The sequence below is a fragment of the Diadema antillarum genome, unplaced genomic scaffold (assembly GCF_040938485.1).
Source record: "Diadema antillarum isolate AM-2024a unplaced genomic scaffold, OU_Dant_1.0 seq00000188_RagTag, whole genome shotgun sequence".
Classification (NCBI taxonomy): Eukaryota; Metazoa; Echinodermata; class Echinoidea; order Diadematoida; family Diadematidae; genus Diadema; species Diadema antillarum.
The window spans coordinates 502,563-524,074 of record NW_027271252.1 but is presented as its reverse complement, the minus strand read 5'-3'; the positions used below and the strand labels follow the sequence as shown (position 1 = coordinate 524,074).

Sequence of the window (21,512 nt, the reverse complement as noted above, 5' to 3'; positions counted from 1 at the left end):
TCCTAAGGTTTTGTCTGTATTTACAGTCCGCTAGGACTTAAAGCAATAAATCCTTAGGACTTAAAAATAAATCCTAGAAATTAAGAGAGTTCACTTTGTCAAAAGTAGTCTGAATTTTCATCCTGCATGTGAACTATACAAACCACGGATGCATAAGAAATATGCCAAGTTTGGGTTTGTTCGTTTGTTTGTTTGTTTTTTCATTGCACACTTCTGTAACTTATAGTCGTTATAAAATACAAAAAACATCGTAATCAATGTCTGGCTCCTTCTCCTCTTCATCCTCCGCCATATCTTCAGTAGTTTTCTGAAGCAAGTCAATGAGGAAAGTGGGAAGGATAGGGCTATTTGACCACACTGGCTCCATGATACCGAAGGTCAAGTGTCTTCAGCCACCCTTGTCCGGGAAGATTGGCGGGTCATCGCCAGAAGATGGCAAGGAGGTGATTCACACGTTTAATGAATTATGTGTAGGATAAGGTTGTCTCTGCAAGGCTGGAGCCTAGAGAAGTTCACCTTAGATTTGGTTGTCAGTTGCTCGCCCTCTCCTATCATCTGCCTTAGCACGATGCTACGGACGTCATCAAAAGACTTGTCGTTGCGTATCGTCACCTGCTTGGAAAAAAAGAATGTACTTCTGAGAACGTGCTTTTTGTTCACACAATGTTTGTTCCCAAAAGAAGTTGCATTGAGCAATCCACATTACTATTTTGTATAACAGTTTCTATTCACAGAGTGGATGTGTGGTTGTCAGGTAAAGTTCATCTGTTTGCTATTTTATGACAATTAAAATGAACGCGTTTGAATGAGCCACTTTTAACCTCATCTTAAATAGTATTCAATCAAACCATTTGAAATGATGAAATAGACCGAACATTTTGCCATAGTGATGTTTTTTTTTGCATGAAAATACTATTAACTCAAAACTCTTTTGAGATAGGAAAATACACAAAAGAGAATGCACTCAAAGAAATGTTACATTTTATTTTGCATTTAGTCCATTAGTCACTTGCACATGAAGTGATTAAATCTTTAATCATGTTTTTCATGTCTTTTTGACCTCTTATTTTTGGAGTATTTGCATATACACTGCAAAAAGTCCGGTGTTAAATAGTGAACACCGAGCTGGTGTTAGATTTTCGGTGCTCAATTATGGTGTTGAATTAACACCTCAGGGTGTCATTTCCAAATATAAAACTGTTTTTTGAAGAGTTTCTTAGTAACTGCACTTCTTGTTGATTTTTTAATTTAAACAAGACGATCAAGAATTTTACATTAAAATACTAGATTTTTGAAAAAATGTGAAAATAAATTTACACCACAGTAACACCAGCTGGTGTGGTCTCTTATTGAAGCTGGACGGGTGTTAAACCATTGATATTAACACCAACAAATATCGAATCAACACCATATGTGGTGTCATTTTTTTAATTAACACCAGTAAAGTGTCAAAATATCACCAGGTACAGTGTCAAATTAACACCACGAAGTGTCACTTGAACACTTTTCAACACCATCACAGTGCATTTTCTACACCTGTGGGTGTGGTCCTCTATTAACACTTGATCGGTGTTAAATTTAACACCCACGGTGTTAAATCTAACACCGATGTTTTTACAGTGTAATGAATTGACATTGTGCTTACATTCTTCATGCGATTTCAACAAGTGAGATGTCAAGTTGTTTGGAATGAGAATTTCTTCCAAATTCTGTTAAATGCTTCAACTCACCATATTTGAGCTATAATCTAAAGAAAAAGTGGTTTAGTCACTTTTGGGAGGTTTTTAGTTTGTCATGTATGGTATTGTATATGGACTATTTTTCAATTTCCAGTGTAAATGACACTGAATTCTTCAATTTTTTTGACGATTTCTTGCATAAAACTTGCTTTAATTACGTAGGTATCCATCTCAGTCGATTACTTATGGCATAATTACTCTGAAAAAACAACAACAAATGGTTTATTTGTCCCTGTGTGTTGTGCAGCTAAAAATTATGGAAATTAATGATATTTGTTGAAATTCTGATGTGTTCAGAGGGTGCGTGGGGACCCCCTTCATTCCCACCAGACTACATGCGTAAACCGAAGTTCGTGCAAATCTGCAAATGTCAAGGTGGCTTTTTCTACTATTTTGGTTATGTACTTAAGACATCTTTGTGATGTAGGCAACACATCAGCATATAATGTGAACAAATCGATGGTACAGCTTGATTTATATACGAAAGTATCTGACGAAGCTGACTGCAACAATAACTTGTTTGCTTATTTGTTTGGTTGGTTGGTTTTGCCCTTATAGAACAGTCGTAGTGTTACAACATAGTAAAACACACTGTGATTCAATGCGTGAAACACAGTGTGTTATGTCACACTATGGTTACCTGTGAAATTGGGACATGTGATAATGCTGTCCCTTTATCACACTGTGGAAACTCACAGTGTGAATACTGTGGTAGGTAACACAGTATGCCAAACAAAGGCGTCCCATACTGTGTTATCTAACACAGTCTCTCACACTTAGCTTTCACATCCTCTCACAGTCGCACACTCTGTTATCTACCACAGTCTTTCACTCTGTGTTATCAGCCACAGTCGGGAAAACAAATCTGGGAGAATCAATAGCAATATATGCCAGAATTTACCTAATAAGCGTGTGATGAAGTTCAGGACAAACATTTTCCTACCTATGCAACCTGTCCCTCTCTCAATATTTAATATCAACCAATCCATACGGCCTACTACCATTCAAGTCCTAAACAGATCTATAGGTAGTCATCCTATTCCTAGGTAGTCATTGGGTGTATCAGTACGCATATATAATTGGCCATGTCACAGAATTTGCCCGATTTCCATCCTTTTATATGGAAATAAACGGAACAAAGAAATTTTCATAACCTCTGAGAACTGTTGGCACTGCATTGGCAGGCTGTAACTCATACAAGACGAAACGGAGGAAACAATGTGCATTCAGTTAACTCAAATATTTTAATTGTCTATAACTGTGAATCTTGGTGTTACAGCAAATGATAAAAAGAGAAAAAACGAACATAAATCATTCCTGCTCAGTGGCTTTCTGGCTCTTAAGACTTTATTATGTTTAACTTAAATTGGACTTATTTCACCTCGAATGGCTGTCACGGATGTACGTTGTGTGACGATGGCTTATGACGACGACGTATGACGATGGCAATGCAGGTCGACGACGATGTCGGTCGACGATGGGGCCCCGTTACGCTGGTGCTGGTATGGACTGTCGCGTGGTCTGTCGTAGCAACTCTTCGCGATTGCCGTTCGCGTGGTCGCTCTCCCGACGGACGTCTTAGCGGTGTCTCCTCAGCATCCGGGAATGAAGTTCAGTCGACAGTCTATGCTCCCTTACTGCCTCGGAGCTGGTCGACAGTCAACGACGCCTTTATGCACCTGCCTCTTGCAGTGTCAGTGGGCCCTTGCCTTGACCCTTCGGGAAATCCGGAAACCCTTCAAATATTAAAATATTCAGATCACTTACAGCCAGAGCACTTGAGCACATTCATATTATCCTAATCAACGTTCAAATTACCTCATTATAAATATACAAATGTATCTCAGCTCATGCAACCATAAATAACAACCATTCTATATTCTATATCACATATTAACTTGGGCGTTTAACAATAACCATTATATCTACATCACATATTAACTGAAACCTTTATCGCAATTCACTCTCAATTCGAATATCAGTTACACAAACGAATTATGCCAATTGAATACATAAACATTTCAGAATTAATGCACTTACCACTATCTGTGGGTATCTCTAGTTAATACTGACTGGGGTGGCGGCCCCTGTCACCGTTACCGAGTGGCCATTCTCATGCAATGTGTCACGGAGACAGCACCACAGCGTGATGTCCCCTTCAAGGCCTGATGTCACACTGCCGCTCCTTGCCACACATAGCACTACCGTGGCTCTATCGAGAGCGGTCTGGAATTTCTTCTATTGAAATGCTAAACAGTTTGCATAAATTTACATGCTTAAGTGCTTATTTACAAATTCTATGCAAATTGACCTCAGTGGAGGAGAGCGTCTGTCACTCCACTCGTGACAAATAACCCCCCATTTAAGATGACAGTCGCTCTGAAACAATAGCCTCATCTCTCTAATAAAAATCCAATGTCTGTAGCAGGTAAGTACTTTCTCACCATTACTCTTCTAAATCAAAAGCATTATACTCCTTATAACAATTCACTGCTTCATAACTTCACTTGTCGTGATACATGACAGACTACTGTTCCAAATGTCGGCTGCTGTCCATGGAGACAGTTTATATGTGTATTCTATCGAACCAACAAACTCCACAGTATACTATACAATCTGATTTACTCAGTCAATTGGATAACATTATAAACTTCATCATATCTCTTTTAACACTCTTTTGCGTTATTATACCAGCCACAGTTCAATAATAAAACGACCTTTTTTTTTTGCACCGCACAATACAAAATTGACACTTTCGGCACAATTTCAACAAACTCTTCTTGTTGGCCAGTATAACATTGGAGAATATTATGATACCTGTGCTAATCGCATATTATGTGCATTAGCTGTTGCTACAAAATTAATTGTAGTGTGCAAAACCTTCTTATGCACGGTATTATACCGGGGTGTCTGATTCAGAGCAGTCCAATAATTTAAGAGATATATGGGTCAACTGCCTATCTTACCTCATACTCAGCATACATATTCATGTGTGTAATACTGTAGCTTTCCAATATACCTCCTAACATACAATGTACATAGCAGTAACAATAAATTCATTGCAAAATTACGTTGTGATTAAACTCACATATAGTAGAGATAACATGGGCTGTTTACACCTCTATTTCTACTCAGTAGGGCATCTGTTGAGGTAATCAGCCCCAACATTCTCTGAGCCTTTGATTACCTGTACACGATACTGATATGCCTGCAGTGCAAGCGCCCAGCGCATGACTCTTGGATTTTGCATTCGCGCGTGTGTTAGATGAGCAAGCGGGTAGTGGTCAGTTTGCAGCTGGAATGCTCGGCCATACAAAAAGTACGAAAACTTTCTGACCGCCCACGCAAGAGCTAGACACTCGCGCTCAGCGATTGGGTACACGCGCTCGCGTTTTAGCAGTTTTCGAGAAGCGTTTCGAGAAGAAGTTTTCGATGGCGTGCTCGATGATGTCGGTCCGTCCCGGGACATCGTTCATGACGTCCGAGAGCTCCAGCAGGAGAGTTTTTACCTCCCTCATCTTCTCCTCATCTAGCTCGTCGTTGCACTTCACGTCATGCACGCTTTCCGACGCTTCGATGGAGGAAAATGAGAGGGGCACCGATCCGTCATCATCTACCTGGTCGTCCACGACACTGACGTAGTTCGCCTCCAGTTGTCCCTGGTTTTCGCTCTCGACATCGTTGACTTTCTCGTCTTCTCTCCCAATGTACCGCTTCATGAGATTGGCGTGGTAGGTCCTTTCCTTACCGTTCACTAGCAATCGGTAATCGTCTCTGGCAATTCGCTGCACGATTTCGAATGGACCTCGCCATTGCATTTGCAGCTTATTCCTCGTCGTCGGTAACAGGAGTAGTACTTTGTCGCCGCACTCGAAGCGTCTCTCCTTCGTCTTCACGTCAAAGTGTTTCTTGTACTTCCTTGATGCTTTGGACAGCTCCTCTTTGGCGAGTTCACACGTCTGTTCGAGTCGGTTTTGGAGATCGATGACGTACTGGTACGTAGTCTTTGTTTCCTCCTCAGGGATCTCCTTAGTCCACAGCTCTTTCAGTACTGTCATGGGTCCTCTCACCACTCGGCCGTACATGAGTTCGAAAGGAGAAAAGCCAAGGCTTTCGTGAGGCACCTCTCGATATGCGAAGAGTAGAGCTGGCAGGAAGCGGTCCCAGTCGCTAGGTCGCTCCTGACACATCTTCCTCAGCATCTGCTTCAAAGTGCCGTTGAATCTCTCGCAGGCGCCGTTCGCCATCGGGTGGTATGGTGTGGTGTGAAATTGCTTCACTCCCAGGAGTTGAGCTGCCTCTTTCATCACACCTGAAACGAATTGAGTGCCGTTATCAGAGAGTATCTCATTAGGAATGCCTAACCTCGAGAATACTTCAACTAACGCCTCTGCTACCCGTTCTGCTTCGATTCGTGGTAATGCTACCGCCTCTGGGTATCTAGTAGCAAGATCGATTATCGTCAAGATATATCGATTCCCTCTCTCGGTGATCGGTTCAAGTGGTCCGATCAAATCGACCACCACTCTACGGAAACATGTATCAATCAAAGGGGGGGTGGTCAGGGGTACTTTCCCTATCTTACCCTTTGGCGTGGTGCGTTGACATGAATCGCATGATGCACAGTAACGCTTAACATCGGCTTGAATCCCTGGCCAATAGAAGTTGGCGAGAATCCGGTCAGCCGTCTTCTTCGTCTGTAGGTGACCTGCTAGAGGGGAGTCGTGAGCTAGTCGGAGCACTTCACTGCGATACGGCTGGGGCACCACTAGCTGCGTGAATGTCTTTCCTCTCTCGACGTAGGGAGACCTGTATTCACGGAAGAGAAGATTGTCACGACAAAAATATCTGACCTCACTTCCTTTCCCTACAGCCTTAGCCTCACCTTTCTCCGCCAACTTTCGAAGTTTCTCCAGCGTGGCATCTCGTGCCTGCTCTCTGATCATCTCCTCCCTGGTTGCAGTGATCGTCGGCTGGTCTGCTGATCCTAGTCTCTTCCACGGCCGTTCCTTCGATTTCCTCATGCCTCTTGTCTCTACTGCTGCACTTTCGTTGGTTGTGGGTAGGGGTGTCGGTGACTGCTTCACACTCTCGTCAGTGTGGGGACGATCACGACTGTCGGAGGTCGTTGTGATGCCGTTCTGCGTTGTCCCTTTCGAAGACTCTGCTTCCGCGGACTCTGCCTCTGAACCGGAGGTCGTCATCTCCTCAGCTGACGGCTTCTCCCTAGCATCCTCTCCGCTCCATCCGATGTCCTTGTCACCAGGCTGCCTAGCACCACTAACATTACCTATGATTAGATCGTATATAGATAGGATTCGTCATACATAAAGCATGTGTTGTTCCAACAAAGTATGGTGAATCGATTTCAACTTTTGCTAGAGGCACTTTTCTTACAGTACCATCTATGAGCACACAAGTTTGAATCTCACCAGTCAGCTGAGACTCCTCTATCAGTTGACGTTTCACCACTACGGTGTTGCAACCAGTGTCGTTCAGCACCTTAACTCTTTTACCATTCAACATACCTTCAGATGTCGGCATGCCTGAGCCTACGTTACACCCACCACTAAGAAGGGGTAACTCGTGACCACACATCAGTTTGACAGAAGGTGTGCCACTAACATTCCCTCTCTCGTGAGCATCATGAGTAGGGCATACTCCTACCACACATGTTGCCCCCGTCTGTTTTGACTTTGGCACATACTGCTTGTTAGTAACTTTCGACTGGTCAGTTTTACGGTCTGGACACTTGGAAGCAAAATGTCCTTGCTTACCACAGACAAAGCAACCCTGGTTGTCACGTGACGTAGCGCCCCCTTTCTTTGCTTGGCTTGCTTCGTTGCCCTGGTTACGAGACTTATTATCGTCGCGTGCGCGTTTACCGGAGCCGCCATGCCCGTGTGCGTCCCGATACCGATCTGCGATATCTGCCATCTCCTTCACCGATCGTGGGTTTCTCTCACGAATGAAAACAGATAATCCACGATCACAACATTCGAGCAGCTGTTCACGCACCGTTAGCTCTAGTAGCCCTTCATAGGACTTACTTGTACCCGACATCTCTACCCATCTAGTAGCATATCCGGTTATTCGTGTTGCAAATTGCCCAAATGATTCGCCCATTTTCTGCCGCGCCTCTCGAAAACGTTTGCGAAAGCCTTCTTCAGTTAGCGCAAACTGCCGCAAGAGTGTATCTTTCAGACTTTCATAGTCGTCGGCTTCATTTGCCGGTAAGAGAGAATAAACTTCTAAAGCGCGCCCGGTCAAAAGGTTCCCCAATGCAGGAGCCCAGCATTCCTCTGGCCACTGACTTTGTTTTGCATATCTCTCAAAGCGCAACAGATAAGCGTCCAAATCGTCAGAGTCAGCGCGAAACGCCGGCAAGCTTGGTAAGCTATTCCTTACACTATTTGTTGCCTTCACATTGACACTCCTATATTGAGCTATTTCTAACTCAATCCTCTTTTGCTTGGTTATTTCTTCCCTCTGTACCTGTCTTTCATCTCTTTCTAACTTTTCATCTCGTCTCTTTTCTTCGAGATACTTGTCTCTTTCAGTGCGGGCAAACTCCACTAGTTCTGCACCTTGCAGTCCACAATCTTTACCTAACTGTACGTACTTCTCTAATTCCATTGTGATATCTTATACACACAACATGAGGTTACACAAATCACGTCTCAAATTCTTGTATGAATAAACCCTGCCAAGTTCTCTCCAGCGGACGAGCCCCCAATTGTCACAGAATTTGCCCGATTTCCATCCTTTTATATGGAAATAAACGGAACAAAGAAATTTTCATAACCTCTGAGAACTGTTGGCAGGCTGTAACTCATACAAGACGAAACGGAGGAACAAATGTGCATTCAGTTAACTCAAATATTTTAATTGTCTATAACTGTGAATCTTGGTGTTACAGCAAATGATAAAAAGAGAAAAAACGAACATAAATCATTCCTGCTCAGTGGCTTTCTGGCTCTTAAGACTTTATTATGTTTAACTTAAATTGGACTTATTTCACCTCGAATGGCTGTCACGGATGTACGTTGTGTGACGATGGCTTATGACGACGACGTATGACGATGGCAATGCAGGTCGACGACGATGTCGGTCGACGATGGGGCCCCGTTACGCTGGTGCTGGTATGGACTGTCGCGTGGTCTGTCGTAGCAACTCTTCGCGATTGCCGTTCGCGTGGTCGCTCTCCCGACGGACGTCTTAGCGGTGTCTCCTCAGCATCCGGGAATGAAGTTCAGTCGACAGTCTATGCTCCCTTACTGCCTCGGAGCTGGTCGACAGTCAACGACGCCTTTATGCACCTGCCTCTTGCAGTGTCAGTGGGCCCTTGCCTTGACCCTTCGGGAAATCCGGAAACCCTTCAAATATTAAAATATTCAGATCACTTACAGCCAGAGCACTTGAGCACATTCATATTATCCTAATCAACGTTCAAATTACCTCATTATAAATATACAAATGTATCTCAGCTCATGCAACCATAAATAACAACCATTCTATATTCTATATCACATATTAACTTGGGCGTTTAACAATAACCATTATATCTACATCACATATTAACTGAAACCTTTATCGCAATTTGTTATGTATGATCATGCACTGTTGGCTTGCCATAGTGTGGTTGCTATGACGACGGGCTCCGAATAAATGATGGCTACTAACGGGACGTGTCCGTGTCCATTGTCGTTTGTCACATAGTAAGAACACAACAAAACTGGCGACGAGGACGGGATATTTGTGACATTCGACTCTCTAAGTTGTAGGGGTGCAGCTAGCACAATGGCGAGTGCAAATTTGGGGCAGAACAGGGTATTTTTGCCACCGTTTAGTTCCAGCTACGACAGCACGGAAGACTGGGACTGTTACGTCGAGCGGTTCGAACTTTACCTATTAGCAAATGGGCTCGCGGTGCCTGATGAGCCAGTACAGAGCGCACGCGATCGCACGGAGGAGCGGGACCTAGCATTAGTAAAGCAGGTCACTGCCATGTTCTTACATTCTATCGGACCGAAATACTACAGTCTAGTACGAGACTTGGTAGCACCAGCCACCCCACAATCGAAGTCCTATAACGAACTGAAGATGGTTTTGCGACGTCATTTGAAATCGACGCCCATGGTTGTAGCGGAGCGACGAAAGTTCATCCGTCGTGATCAAGCGCCCGACGAGTCGACGAGTGACTACGTGGTTCAGCTGAAACATTTGAGCTTGAACTGCCAATACGGGGACAAGCTCGATGAACAGCTTCGCGATAGATTCATCAGTGGCATTTCCCACGAGCCTACTTCGCTGAAGTTGATGGAAAAAGCAACAGAAAACCCCAGACTTTCGTTCAGAGAAGCGGTAGACTACGCGCTACAGAGAGAAACAGCAGCGGGAGAGGCCCGTGCTATGCGGAACCAGAGTTCGCGGAATGGCATAGATTCTAGATTACAACGGCGCTAGACCAGGAACTAGGACCAGCACCATTGTGAATGCGGTCTACGGCAAGTCGCACGGTTCTACAGGCAGCGGTAACCGCGGGAGGAAGGAACAACGCGAGTGCTATCGTTGTGGGAGGAACCATGCACCTGATCAGTGTTGGTTTAAGTCAGCAACTTGCAGATGCTGTCAGAAGAAAGGACACATTGAAAGGAAGTGCCGGAGTAAGCCAAAACCGATGAAAAATCAGAACAAAGAACACACAGACTCTAGATCTAAGACTAAGCCAAAGACTAAAGCAAACGAAGGACAGAAAAGGAAAGGTGGTATTCATAATGTAAAGGAAAGTCATGAATACAACGATATGTCTGGAAACAGTGAGAATGAGAGTGAGCGTGATGGTTCTGACAATGAAAGTGATGTTGAGTACGATCGCACTATGTTCAAGTTGAGGACTGAGAGTAGTTCTAGGTCTAGGACTAGGTCCAGTTCTAGCGTTAGGTCTGAGAGTGGTGCTATTTTGGCCCCCATTGAGATTGAAGGTAAATTGACACAAATGGAAGTCGATACAGGGTCAAGTGTAAGCATCATACCGCTGTCGTACTATGAAAAGCATTTGTCCCACTTGAAAATGGACCAGACTGAGAAGTCGTTTGTGAGTTTTACAGGAGAGACAGTTGAGCCTGTTGGTAAGGTCCAAGTCCGGGTCAGATATGGAACGTACCAAGGTAGACTAGCCCTGTATGTACTGGAATGTACAGAGTACATGTTGCTAGGTCGTGAGTGGTTAGGAGTAATTCCACTAGACTGGAAGTCGTTAGTCCAGACAAGTCTTGGTACTAGTACATTGGACCAGAAAGTGAACGTGCATAGGCTAAGCGATCAAGTAGTTCAGAAACACGAGAAGCTATTCGATGGACAGCTAGGTAAATTGTCCCATGCAAAGGCTAGCATAAGGGTGAAAGATGATGCTACACCAGTCAGGACTAAGCCCTACAAAGTCCCGTATGCACTAAAGGCAGGGGTAGAACAAGAACTAGACCGATTGGAGAAGTGTGGTGTACTTACACCAATAGAACACAGTGAATGGAGCACAGGCATAGTGCCTGTCCCTAAGAAAGATGGAACAGTTAGGCTGTGTGGAAACTACAAGTGCACCGTCAACCCAGTGCTTAGTTCAGTGGCACCACCCAACAAAAATGTCGATGACATTTTGTCAAGTCTGAGTGGAGGAGTAACTTTTTCGAAGTTAGACCTAGCCCATGCCTACAATCAAATGGAACTAGATGAAAACTCCAAACAGTACTTAGTACTATCAACACACAAGGGTTTGTTCAAGCAGAATAGACTAGTGTTTGGGATTACCACAGCACCGGCAATTTGGCAGAACGCGATAGATCAGGTTTTGCAAGGATTACCGGGAGTACAGGTGTACCTAGACGATATTCTCGTTACGGGTAGTTCGCAAGAAGAGCACATGAGAAATTTGGACGCAGTGCTCACGCGCTTAGAGCAACGCGGTCTGAAGCTCAAAAAGGAGAAATGCGAGTTCGAGTGCAACTCTCTGGAGTTTCTAGGACATCGTATAGATGCGCAAGGTGTGCACACTGTTGAGGAGAAAGTGAAGCAGATTGTGAATCTCCCTAGACCAACTGATGTGTCGCAGTTACGATCGTACCTAGGGTTGTTGAACTACTATCGCAAGTATGTTCCAAATTTAGCGCACGTGATCGCCCCGCTCACAGATCTTTTGAAATCTGATCGGAAGTTCGCTTGGAGCGAAGAAGCAGAAACGGCATTCATACGCTCGAAAGAACTGCTGCAAGCGTCAGATTGTTTGATCCACTATGATCCACAGTTGCCGATCTCCATCGCAACGGATGCGAGTCCGATAGGCATAGGCGCAGTATTGTCGCACGTACTACCAGACGGAACTGAGAGACCGATACAGTTTGCGTCCAGGTCGCTCACGAAAACGGAAAGAAAATATCCTCAGATCGAGCGAGAAGCGTTAGCAATCATATTCGCGCTTCGCAAGTTCTACATGTACATCTATGGCCGCAGGTTTACGCTTATTACCGATAATAAGCCGCTCACAGCACTGCTAGGCCCGTACAAGAGTTTGCCTACATTAGCAGCGGAACGCATGCAAAGATGGGCTATGTACCTCGCAGGTTTTGATTACGAGATACGCTACCGCACATCAAAGGCCAATGCAAACGCAGACTGCTTTTCAAGGCTTCCGGACTCAAACGAGAAACGCGAAGGTCGTGAACCAGGAAATGTTTCGGTTTGTCATGTGGACATGCTACCGACAACACACGAGGAATTGCGTAATGCGACGCGCAAAGACCCTATCTTGTCCAAAGTGCTCAGATATACTTTGGATGGATGGCCAAAGCAGATACCTACAGAAGAAAGCGAGTTAAAGACATTCTTCATGCGTAGAACAGAAATCACAATCGAGCAAGGCATACTCATGTGGGGAATGCGAATCATCATCCCTCACAAAATGCAGAAGGCAGTCCTTGCGGAATTACATCAAGGACATCTCGGAGTAGTAAAAATGAAATCAATCGCACGAAGCTACGTATGGTGGCCGCACCTCGATTCCCAGATCGAGGAATGCACAAAGCGATGCGAAACATGTCAGGTTGTGCAAAATCAGCCAGCGCAAACACTCTTACATCCATGGATTCCAGCGTCCAAACCGATGGAAAGAATCCATGTGGATTTTGCCGGACCATTCGAAGGTCTCACCTACATGGTCATAGTAGACGCATACTCTAAATGGCCGGAGGTATTCATCATGCCGAGTATCACATCAGAGCGCACCATTGATACTCTCCGAAGCGTATTTGCTAGGTATGGACTACCGCAAATCATCGTAACTGACAACGGAAGTCAGTTCACCTCCGCTGAATTCCAAGAGTTTGTACACATGAACGGCATAAAGCACAAGCGCAGCGCACCGTACCATCCGAGTACAAATGGTCAAGCAGAGCGTTTTGTCCAGACACTCAAACAGTCCATGCGCGCCTCAAGATTTGATGGAGGATCTGCACAAGCGAAGCTAGATAGATTCTTGCTGGCCTACCGTAATGCATCACATAGTGTCACGGGGGAATCACCTGCTTCACTCTTCATGAAAAGGCAGTTGCGCATGAGACTAGATAACTTGCGTCCTAACATTGAACGTCGATATGCTGAACAGCTGCATTACCAAGCATCTCTCAGAGATAAGCGCAGCAAAGCAATCAAAATGCGCGAGTTTGCAGTAGGACAATCCATACTCGCTAGGGACTACACAGGAAAGCGTAAATGGGTTCCGGGAGTGGTTGTAGAAAGAGAAGGTCCGCTCATGTACAAAGTACAAGTACAAACAGGATTTTGGAGAAGGCATGTAGATCAGTTGCTTTCTAGATTAGAAACGGAAGAAGACTCACAAGATCAGAGTCAGTTAGGGAACAAAGAGTTTGATCCTACACGAGACCCAGACAGTTCAAGACCAAGCAGGTCTGTCCCAAGGGACACATTTGTCTTGCCTAGGTATGTAGAAGAACATCCATTGGGTTCTCAAAACACACCAGTTCGAGTACCTGAAACCTTACGTCAACAAGACAACGTAGATACTCAGAGTGAACCTGATGTACAAGGAGCTGAAGTAGAACAGTCTCCTACACAAGTGTTGAGGAGGTCTCAGAGGAAGAGAAAACCACCAGATAGATTTTCTTTCTGAATAGAGGTGTAGAGGAGTTGACACAAAGATGGATGTTAAATCACAACTCAGTGATTAAGGAGTTAATTTTTGGTGTTTAAATCACTCAGATGATTGTTGTTTCGATGTTAACAGAAACATGTGTTATATTAGCTGGATATAAAGTAATATCCCGAGGTTTTTGGTTAAGTTTAGTAGTTTATGTACATACATTATCAGCAACAAAACAGATTACAGATGTTTCGTGTACAAGCAAAATAAGTAACAACGGAATTACAAATGTTTTGAACAAGTATTCTGTGTCAGTTGAATGGACCATACAGTATATCTATTGCTGGAGATATTGAACTGGTTACATATCGCATATCCACTCACCTCAAAGTTTGATACAGTAGAAGTTATTCCGAATTCACATGGCAAACTGAGCATTGAGCTAATGCTGTGACATTATTCTTAAGGAAACGAATAGTGCTATTTACTGGTTGTTTTACAGTTTTGTGATAATCAGGATCTTTATACATACTGTGGAAAAATAACTCGGACAACACGTGGAAGTTGAAGTCCATGTATTTTATTTTGTATGTTACAGAATATATGATGTGAAATTTACGCATACAATTGCTGGAAAACAGCTTGTTTCGGTTAGTTGTGAACAGTAGCCAAAGGCAGAATTTTGTTATTATGCAAAGGATACTTTTTGCACTTTTTCGTCAACAAAACAGAAAAGGAACAATGTTGCTGAATATCAAGTGACATTTGATTATGATCACACAGTTGTGGGCTGTATTTGTAAGTAAGAGACAATCTTTTTTGTGATGTCATGTTCTAATAACATGGTACTGCAGATGTACACAACATTGTATTATGGAAACCCTCACACCGGATGTCAAAATACGTTTTTGGATTGGCAGGGGGGAGAGTTGTTATGTATGATCATGCACTGTTGGCTTGCCATAGTGTGGTTGCTATGACGACGGGCTCCGAATAAATGATGGCTACTAACGGGACGTGTCCGTGTCCATTGTCGTTTGTCACATAGTAAGAACACAACACAATTCACTCTCAATTCGAATATCAGTTACACAAACGAATTATGCCAATTGAATACATAAACATTTCAGAATTAATGCACTTACCACTATCTGTGGGTATCTCTAGTTAATACTGACTGGGGTGGCGGCCCCTGTCACCGTTACCGAGTGGCCATTCTCATGCAATGTGTCACGGAGACAGCACCACAGCGTGATGTCCCCTTCAAGGCCTGATGTCACACTGCCGCTCCTTGCCACACATAGCACTACCGTGGCTCTATCGAGAGCGGTCTGGAATTTCTTCTATTGAAATGCTAAACAGTTTGCATAAATTTACATGCTTAAGTGCTTATTTACAAATTCTATGCAAATTGACCTCAGTGGAGGAGAGCGTCTGTCACTCCACTCGTGACACCTATGCAACCTGTCCCTCTCTCAATATTTAATATCAACCAATCCATACGGCCTACTACCATTCGAGTCCTAAACAGATCTATAGGTAGTCATCCTATTCCTAGGTAGTCATTGGGTGTATCAGTACGCATATATAATTGGCCATGTATTCGTAATGCATGAAGACATTGGAACTAACTAGACAATATTTTATTATCACGATATGAAATTACACTTTCATAACAAAATCTATGACATTAGGAATATTATAACACTATTAGACCATCTTTAATATAGTTTGAAGTAAGTTTGTTTGTTTGTTTGTTTAATTTATTTTTCTTCCAACACAATTTCATTCATAAATCAAGATTCCATCATAGATACTCTAAAAATTAGAAGTTATACATTTTCTAAGATTTTGCTTGCCTTTTATGAATATTCATAAGCTATGTAAATATTTGGGCGACAGGGTTACCACAGGTGTACCACAGGAATACCACAGAAGTCCCACATTAAGTATCACATACTGTACCTCATCTCTCCCACTTTATAGGTAATGCTGTAAGAGCAAATAGGCCAGGTTAAATACTGCTTAAATCAATTGTTATAAGTCACAGCATAACTCATCCCTCAATTAAATTCTATATGAGTGTGGTTTGTTTCTTTGTTTTTATTCTAGTTAGTACTGCTGTGTGATACTCATGTGAAGTACCGCTGTTTGGTACATTGTATTATTTTGTGATAGTCCTGTGGTATAGTATATCAAGTAAAAACAAAAGGAACACAAGAATACCCTGTGTTATTTTTCTGTGGGACTTTCTTCGATATTTTGTGCGGTTTTGCCTTACTGTGATTGCTGTGTGATATTAAGTATTGCTATGTGCTACTGCTGTGCGATATACTGTACTATGTGGTTTTGTTATGTGGTACTCCTGTGCGGTACTGCTGTTTGGTATTGTCCTTTGGCAGTCCTGTGGTGTATGTGACAAAATACCACTGGAATATCTTGTGGTATTATCTGTGGTGCTTTCTGTTGTATTTTGTCTTTTTTGTTTTTGTTTTGCACTATTTCTGTTTGCTATTGCAGTGTGTTACTGCTGTGTGATACTATGTGGTTTTGCTGTTAATATCTTTGTATGTGAACATAATATATTAGTGTCATCCGCAAATAGGATAGAAGTCAATTTCGGAAAAGAACGAATAATGTCTTTGATATACAAAATAAACAAAAGAGGGCCTATTAGTAGAGCCCTGCGGAACTCCACGTTTCATATCTTTTTTTTTTGTGAATCTTTAGATTGAAAGGAAACATACTGTTTTCTATTTGTTAGGTAATCTTCGAACCATGTCATAGATGTGCCACGCACTTCATGATTTTGTAATCTATGAATCAAAATGGGGTGGTCGATCGTATCGAACGCCTTTCAAAGGTTTTGGAGAACTCCAACACAATGTTCCTTATTTGATAACGCATCAATTTTGTCGTGTAGTTGTAAAATACTATAATCTCCTCGTGTTACATTGTTTTTTATGCTAAATTAGGACCTATTTGAACGATAGGCCTATATGAATTGAACATGTTTGAAATTTGCTCAGGGTCACATAAATTCTTACCTTTATAATGAACTAATTTCACTAACTATAAAACCAATAAGATCTTTCACAATATGCAGGAGAAAATGAGTATTACCTTTTTTTAATTTCATATTTTGAGAATTGCCATCTAACACGATTAACGTATCAATGTTTTTAACTTGGTAATTTCTATACTTTTTATTACTTACATGATTGCATTGTATGGTACACACAAAAATTTGTGTAAAGTTGATTTCTGATACAAATAGAAGTCATAATTCCCTTGATAGTCCAAACCAAAATGCGACAAGACGGTGTGTCCATGATACACGCGTTCATCACTAAGTCTAGAAATGGTATGAATACAATTTTTAATAGATTTTTCCAGCTGTTAATACCTTCTCTCATCAAAATTAAGTCATTAAATTGAAAAACAGCAAAGTTTCAATGAGCATTCATAATTTGACCTTCTTATGTTAGTACATACAGTATGTCGAAAAAAAAATACTACGGGGACCTCCGCAATGATATCTTTGAAAATATTGCATCAATCTAAATACGAATTCAGAGTATGAAACTGTAGCTCATTGCCCACATCTTACAAAAAAAAAACATTCGGTTTGCTTCAGTGGTCAAAAAGAAATGAGGAATTTTGTAGAGGATGTTGGGAATCTCTTCTGTCCAAATTCTGTCTATTATTCACACACAAGAGCGTTGAATTGCTATGATTGGAAGAATCAAACTCATGGCATGCTTTACAACAATCCACATTTCTCTGTGACCGCTAACCAAATTGAAGGGGGTTTTCTGCAAAATAGAGGTAAAATGTTATATTTCAAGACCCTGAAGTAGCATTTAAAAGAATCAATCATATTGGGTATTATCAATGCGAAAATCTGATTGTATTTTTGGGGGGACATACTGCAGTAAGTCGCCCCAAAAATTACAATTAGATTTTTGAATTGATAATACCCAATATGATCGACCTGTCTAAGTGCTACTTCAGGGTCTTGAAATATTATATCTTAGCTCTATTTTGCAGAAAACCCCATTCAATTTGGTTAAGCGGTCACAGAGAAATGTGGATTGTTGTAAAGCATGTCATGAGTCCGATTCTTCCCATTTTAGCAATTCAATGCTCCTTTGTGTGAATAACAGACAGAATTTGGACAGAAGAGATTCCCGACATCCTCTACAAAATTCCTCATTTCTCTTTCACCACTGAAGCAAATCGAATGGGGTTTTCTGTAAGATGTGGGCAATGATTTTTGTAGTTTCATCCTCTGAATTTGCATTTAGATTGATTCACTATTTTTAAAGATATCATTGCGGAGGGCCCCGTTGTATTTTTTTTTATTTTTTTATTTTTTATTTTTTTTTTTTTGGGGGGGGGGGACATACTGTATATTTCTGGGCCTGCGTTACGGGTGTTCACCCACATTTTTTTTTTTCATTTTGGCATAAATTTCAATAAATTGCCTGTATCAATGCAATTTGGAGGCAAAGTTACCTCTCATTAAAGTGTTCTAGAAGATCATATTGTATTGGGGGTACTACACATTGGAAACAGAAAATAAAGACACATCCCTGAAAAGAACCTATTCACTTTGGAAATGCCCGCATCTGCCTCATTCCATTCTGAAAATTCTTGCAGTTTGTGTGTTTATGGGATTGACAATGTGCAAAATCCATAGATATACGGTGGGTGCTTATAGGCCTATACAATGTGCGAGTAAAACCACTTCCCCGTGTATCTAGTGCCATCAGTCTTCAGCAGGTGACGGAATGCCTTCACAAAAGGTGCCATGACGGCGTCTTTTGACAGGCTCTTCCACTGTGTGGGAGAAGAAAGCTTGTAGGTGCTGAACAGTTCTGGGTCGGGTACGGTGCAGCTGGGAGGATGTAAATTCCTTGAAAGTCTGGTTGATAGTATTGCAATTTTGAAAGCAATTACTTGTGTCTAAATCTACGATTCAGTTGTGTTTCTTGTAGAATGTAGGATTCTAGGCCTAAGTGTTTATCTTTTTTTCTGGAGTGTGCACTAGCCAAATCGTTGTAGCATTTCAGAGATTGGATGTGTTATGATAGCAGTTCAGGACCTATCTGTCTTCTGTGAACCACCTCCAGCTGGTGGATGGACCTTGCTGTGCGGGGAACCTGACAATATTCCACTTCATGTCTGGAGCGATGGTGTTACCCAAATACTTTGACAAAGAAACATGCAGAGTCTAGGACTGTACGACTAAAGGTGCGCTCATAATGCCGTCTTGCCTTCTTTCTTGTGACTGAGATGCAGCGGCACTTTTGTGCATTAGAGCATGACCATCTGTTGAGCTCGTCACGATCTTGCTGAAGACATCTAGCATCATGTAATATGAATCGGTTGTAATGTACATAGTTGAATCATCAGCAATCAGTCTAACTGTAGATCTGGTAGGTCATATCATGGAAAAGGAAAAGGCAAGGCCACTTAGGCTCTACATAGGTTATTTACACAAGAGGAAAGACATTAATTAGTAGGTCTTGCGTGATATTATAGTTCATGAGAAATGTCGGAAAGTTACATCGAACAAACTGTTTGTAAAAGTAATATAGGCGAATGGAACCAATTTGAACTATTATGGTCTGTTGTATTTCAGTCACCGACTTCGGTGTCAACGGCATGTCCGTAGAACTGGTAGAAGGAGAACAAGGTGTGCTCCCGTGCGGAATAAACCAGAGGGCATCTGTCGTACTGTGGACGAAAGTTGGGGCTCCTCCCAATGAGTACCTAGTTATACTCAATCAAAATGGCGATCCAGGTGAAAAGAGTGGTAGAGGATACGAAGCCGGCTTGTTCAACATTACAGACAACTTTTCCCTGGTCATCAAAGAAGTGAAGCGGGAAGATGCAGGCCAGTACGTTTGTACGCTTTTCAACTACGCAGCGGCGTCTACGCACCAGAGCACAACAAATGTTTCCATTCACGAAAAAGGTGAGTGCTGTGTCCCGCCTTAAGTAAGATGTTGAGGTCTTTACATGTATAGCAGGATAATTTCATTGGGAAAATGTGTTTGTTAGATAACATTGTAAATAAGTTATGAATTTTTATTGGAAAAATGAGCAAAGAAACTGAGATTCCATCGGAATCTCGATGGAATCCCATTTTCTTTGCACATTTTCCATTAATATATTATATTCATTTCTGATCAGTTTCCCGTGTTTGCGTTTGTTAAGTTATACAATGTGTTACAGTTAAAAATTTTAATGAATCAGTAATCCTTAATCATCAAAACACTTCACGCAATTGCTACTATGCATGTGCAATGTTGTGTCTTTGGTTAAATCTGCATACCTTAGATCTCAGTATTTCCTCTTCCACATGGCAATAGGAGGCAAAAGACATCTCTATTTTACATAACGAAGCAAGAGCAGGCTCTGGAAAACTTTGTTTTGTAGGACAATTCGCATCAAACTTAATCTCTTGACCAATCACTGTCAATAAAATCGTACTGCTTTGATTATGCTAAAATATCTAACAGCCTGCAACACGTAACTTGCACAATCACAAGAATTACCAACTGCATTTCGTTGTGAACGTTCTTGATCGTAGTTACTATGAGCTGATGTTGTGTACTATTATTGTGCTTGTTAACATCCAATTTTTATCACGCAAATTGACTGACGTTAAGTGGATGGAAGATCAAGATGAAAGACTTCGTGTTATCTTTATTATTAATTTCTTCTGACTGAAGGAAACAAAAAATGTGGAGTCTATTTGAGCTGCCTGTGATTGCAACAGAAAACCAACGATTGTACGCCTTAACAGAGCATTTCCAACTCCCGCGGGCATGGGATTTGAGAAGATTTAGTTCTTTAGCGTTCTTTAATTAATTCTTTCCGATTTGAATTCATTAGGAATCATTCAACGATTTTGGCAAAGAAGCTAGTAATCTCTGCTTGACAAAGTCTTTTTCTTTCTGTTAAGTAGTGTTTTTAGATATATCCTGTAACTTGGCAATAAAAATGAAATAAAAGAGAAAAAATAGTGTGCGACAGATAATTTAGCAAACGAACAACGAACATATCACTTACTTTATTGTCCATTTATGGCAGGCCTTTAAGTTTGCTTCTGAATATTTGAAATGTTTGAAAGGAAGTACAGATATAAATTTTTATGACACTGTCAAAGTTACTTCATATATGATTGTTCGGGTGCACGTCACGAGACCGACACCCACGAGTCATACAGCCTCAAAATGCCTTTTTTAAATACTAGTTACTACAGCCAGAAATATTGCCCGTGAACAATCGGGGTCATCCCAGTAGACCGACACCCACGAGTCATACAGCCCACGAGGTCGGCATTGAAAACAGGCCTATGAGTTATACAGCTCACGAGTCATACAGCCATCAGTTCGACACTAAGCCAACAAGGCCCACGAGACCAACACATTACGCGCCGTGTGGTATCTGTCGAACTCGTGGGCTGTTTTCACTTAATGTCGGTCTCATGGGCTTTATTTGCCTAGTGTAGAACTCAAGGGCTGTATGACTCGTGAGCTGTAAGACTCATGGACCTGTTTTCAATGCCGAACTCGTGGGCTGTATGATTCGTGGGTGTCGGTCTACTG

At 42.0% G+C, this 21,512-nt stretch overlaps 2 protein-coding genes across 2 annotated transcripts; one reads left to right on the top strand and one right to left on the bottom strand.

Annotated features, from left to right (window-relative positions):
- Positions 1-5,104: 5,104 nt before the first annotated feature.
- LOC139728631 (uncharacterized) lies at positions 5,105-8,375 on the bottom strand. Its single transcript, XM_071639570.1, has 2 exons — positions 7,172-8,375; positions 5,105-7,029 (listed from the first exon to the last, which is right to left on the bottom strand). The coding sequence occupies exons 1-2, from the start codon at positions 8,373-8,375 to the stop codon at positions 5,105-5,107; spliced, it is 3,129 nt and encodes a 1,042-aa protein (XP_071495671.1).
- Positions 8,376-9,360: 985 nt separating this feature from the next.
- Positions 9,361-10,205, top strand: LOC139728629 (uncharacterized). Its single transcript, XM_071639569.1, has one exon. The coding sequence runs from the start codon at positions 9,540-9,542 to the stop codon at positions 10,203-10,205; it is 666 nt and encodes a 221-aa protein (XP_071495670.1). The 5' UTR covers positions 9,361-9,539.
- Positions 10,206-21,512: the final 11,307 nt, after the last annotated feature.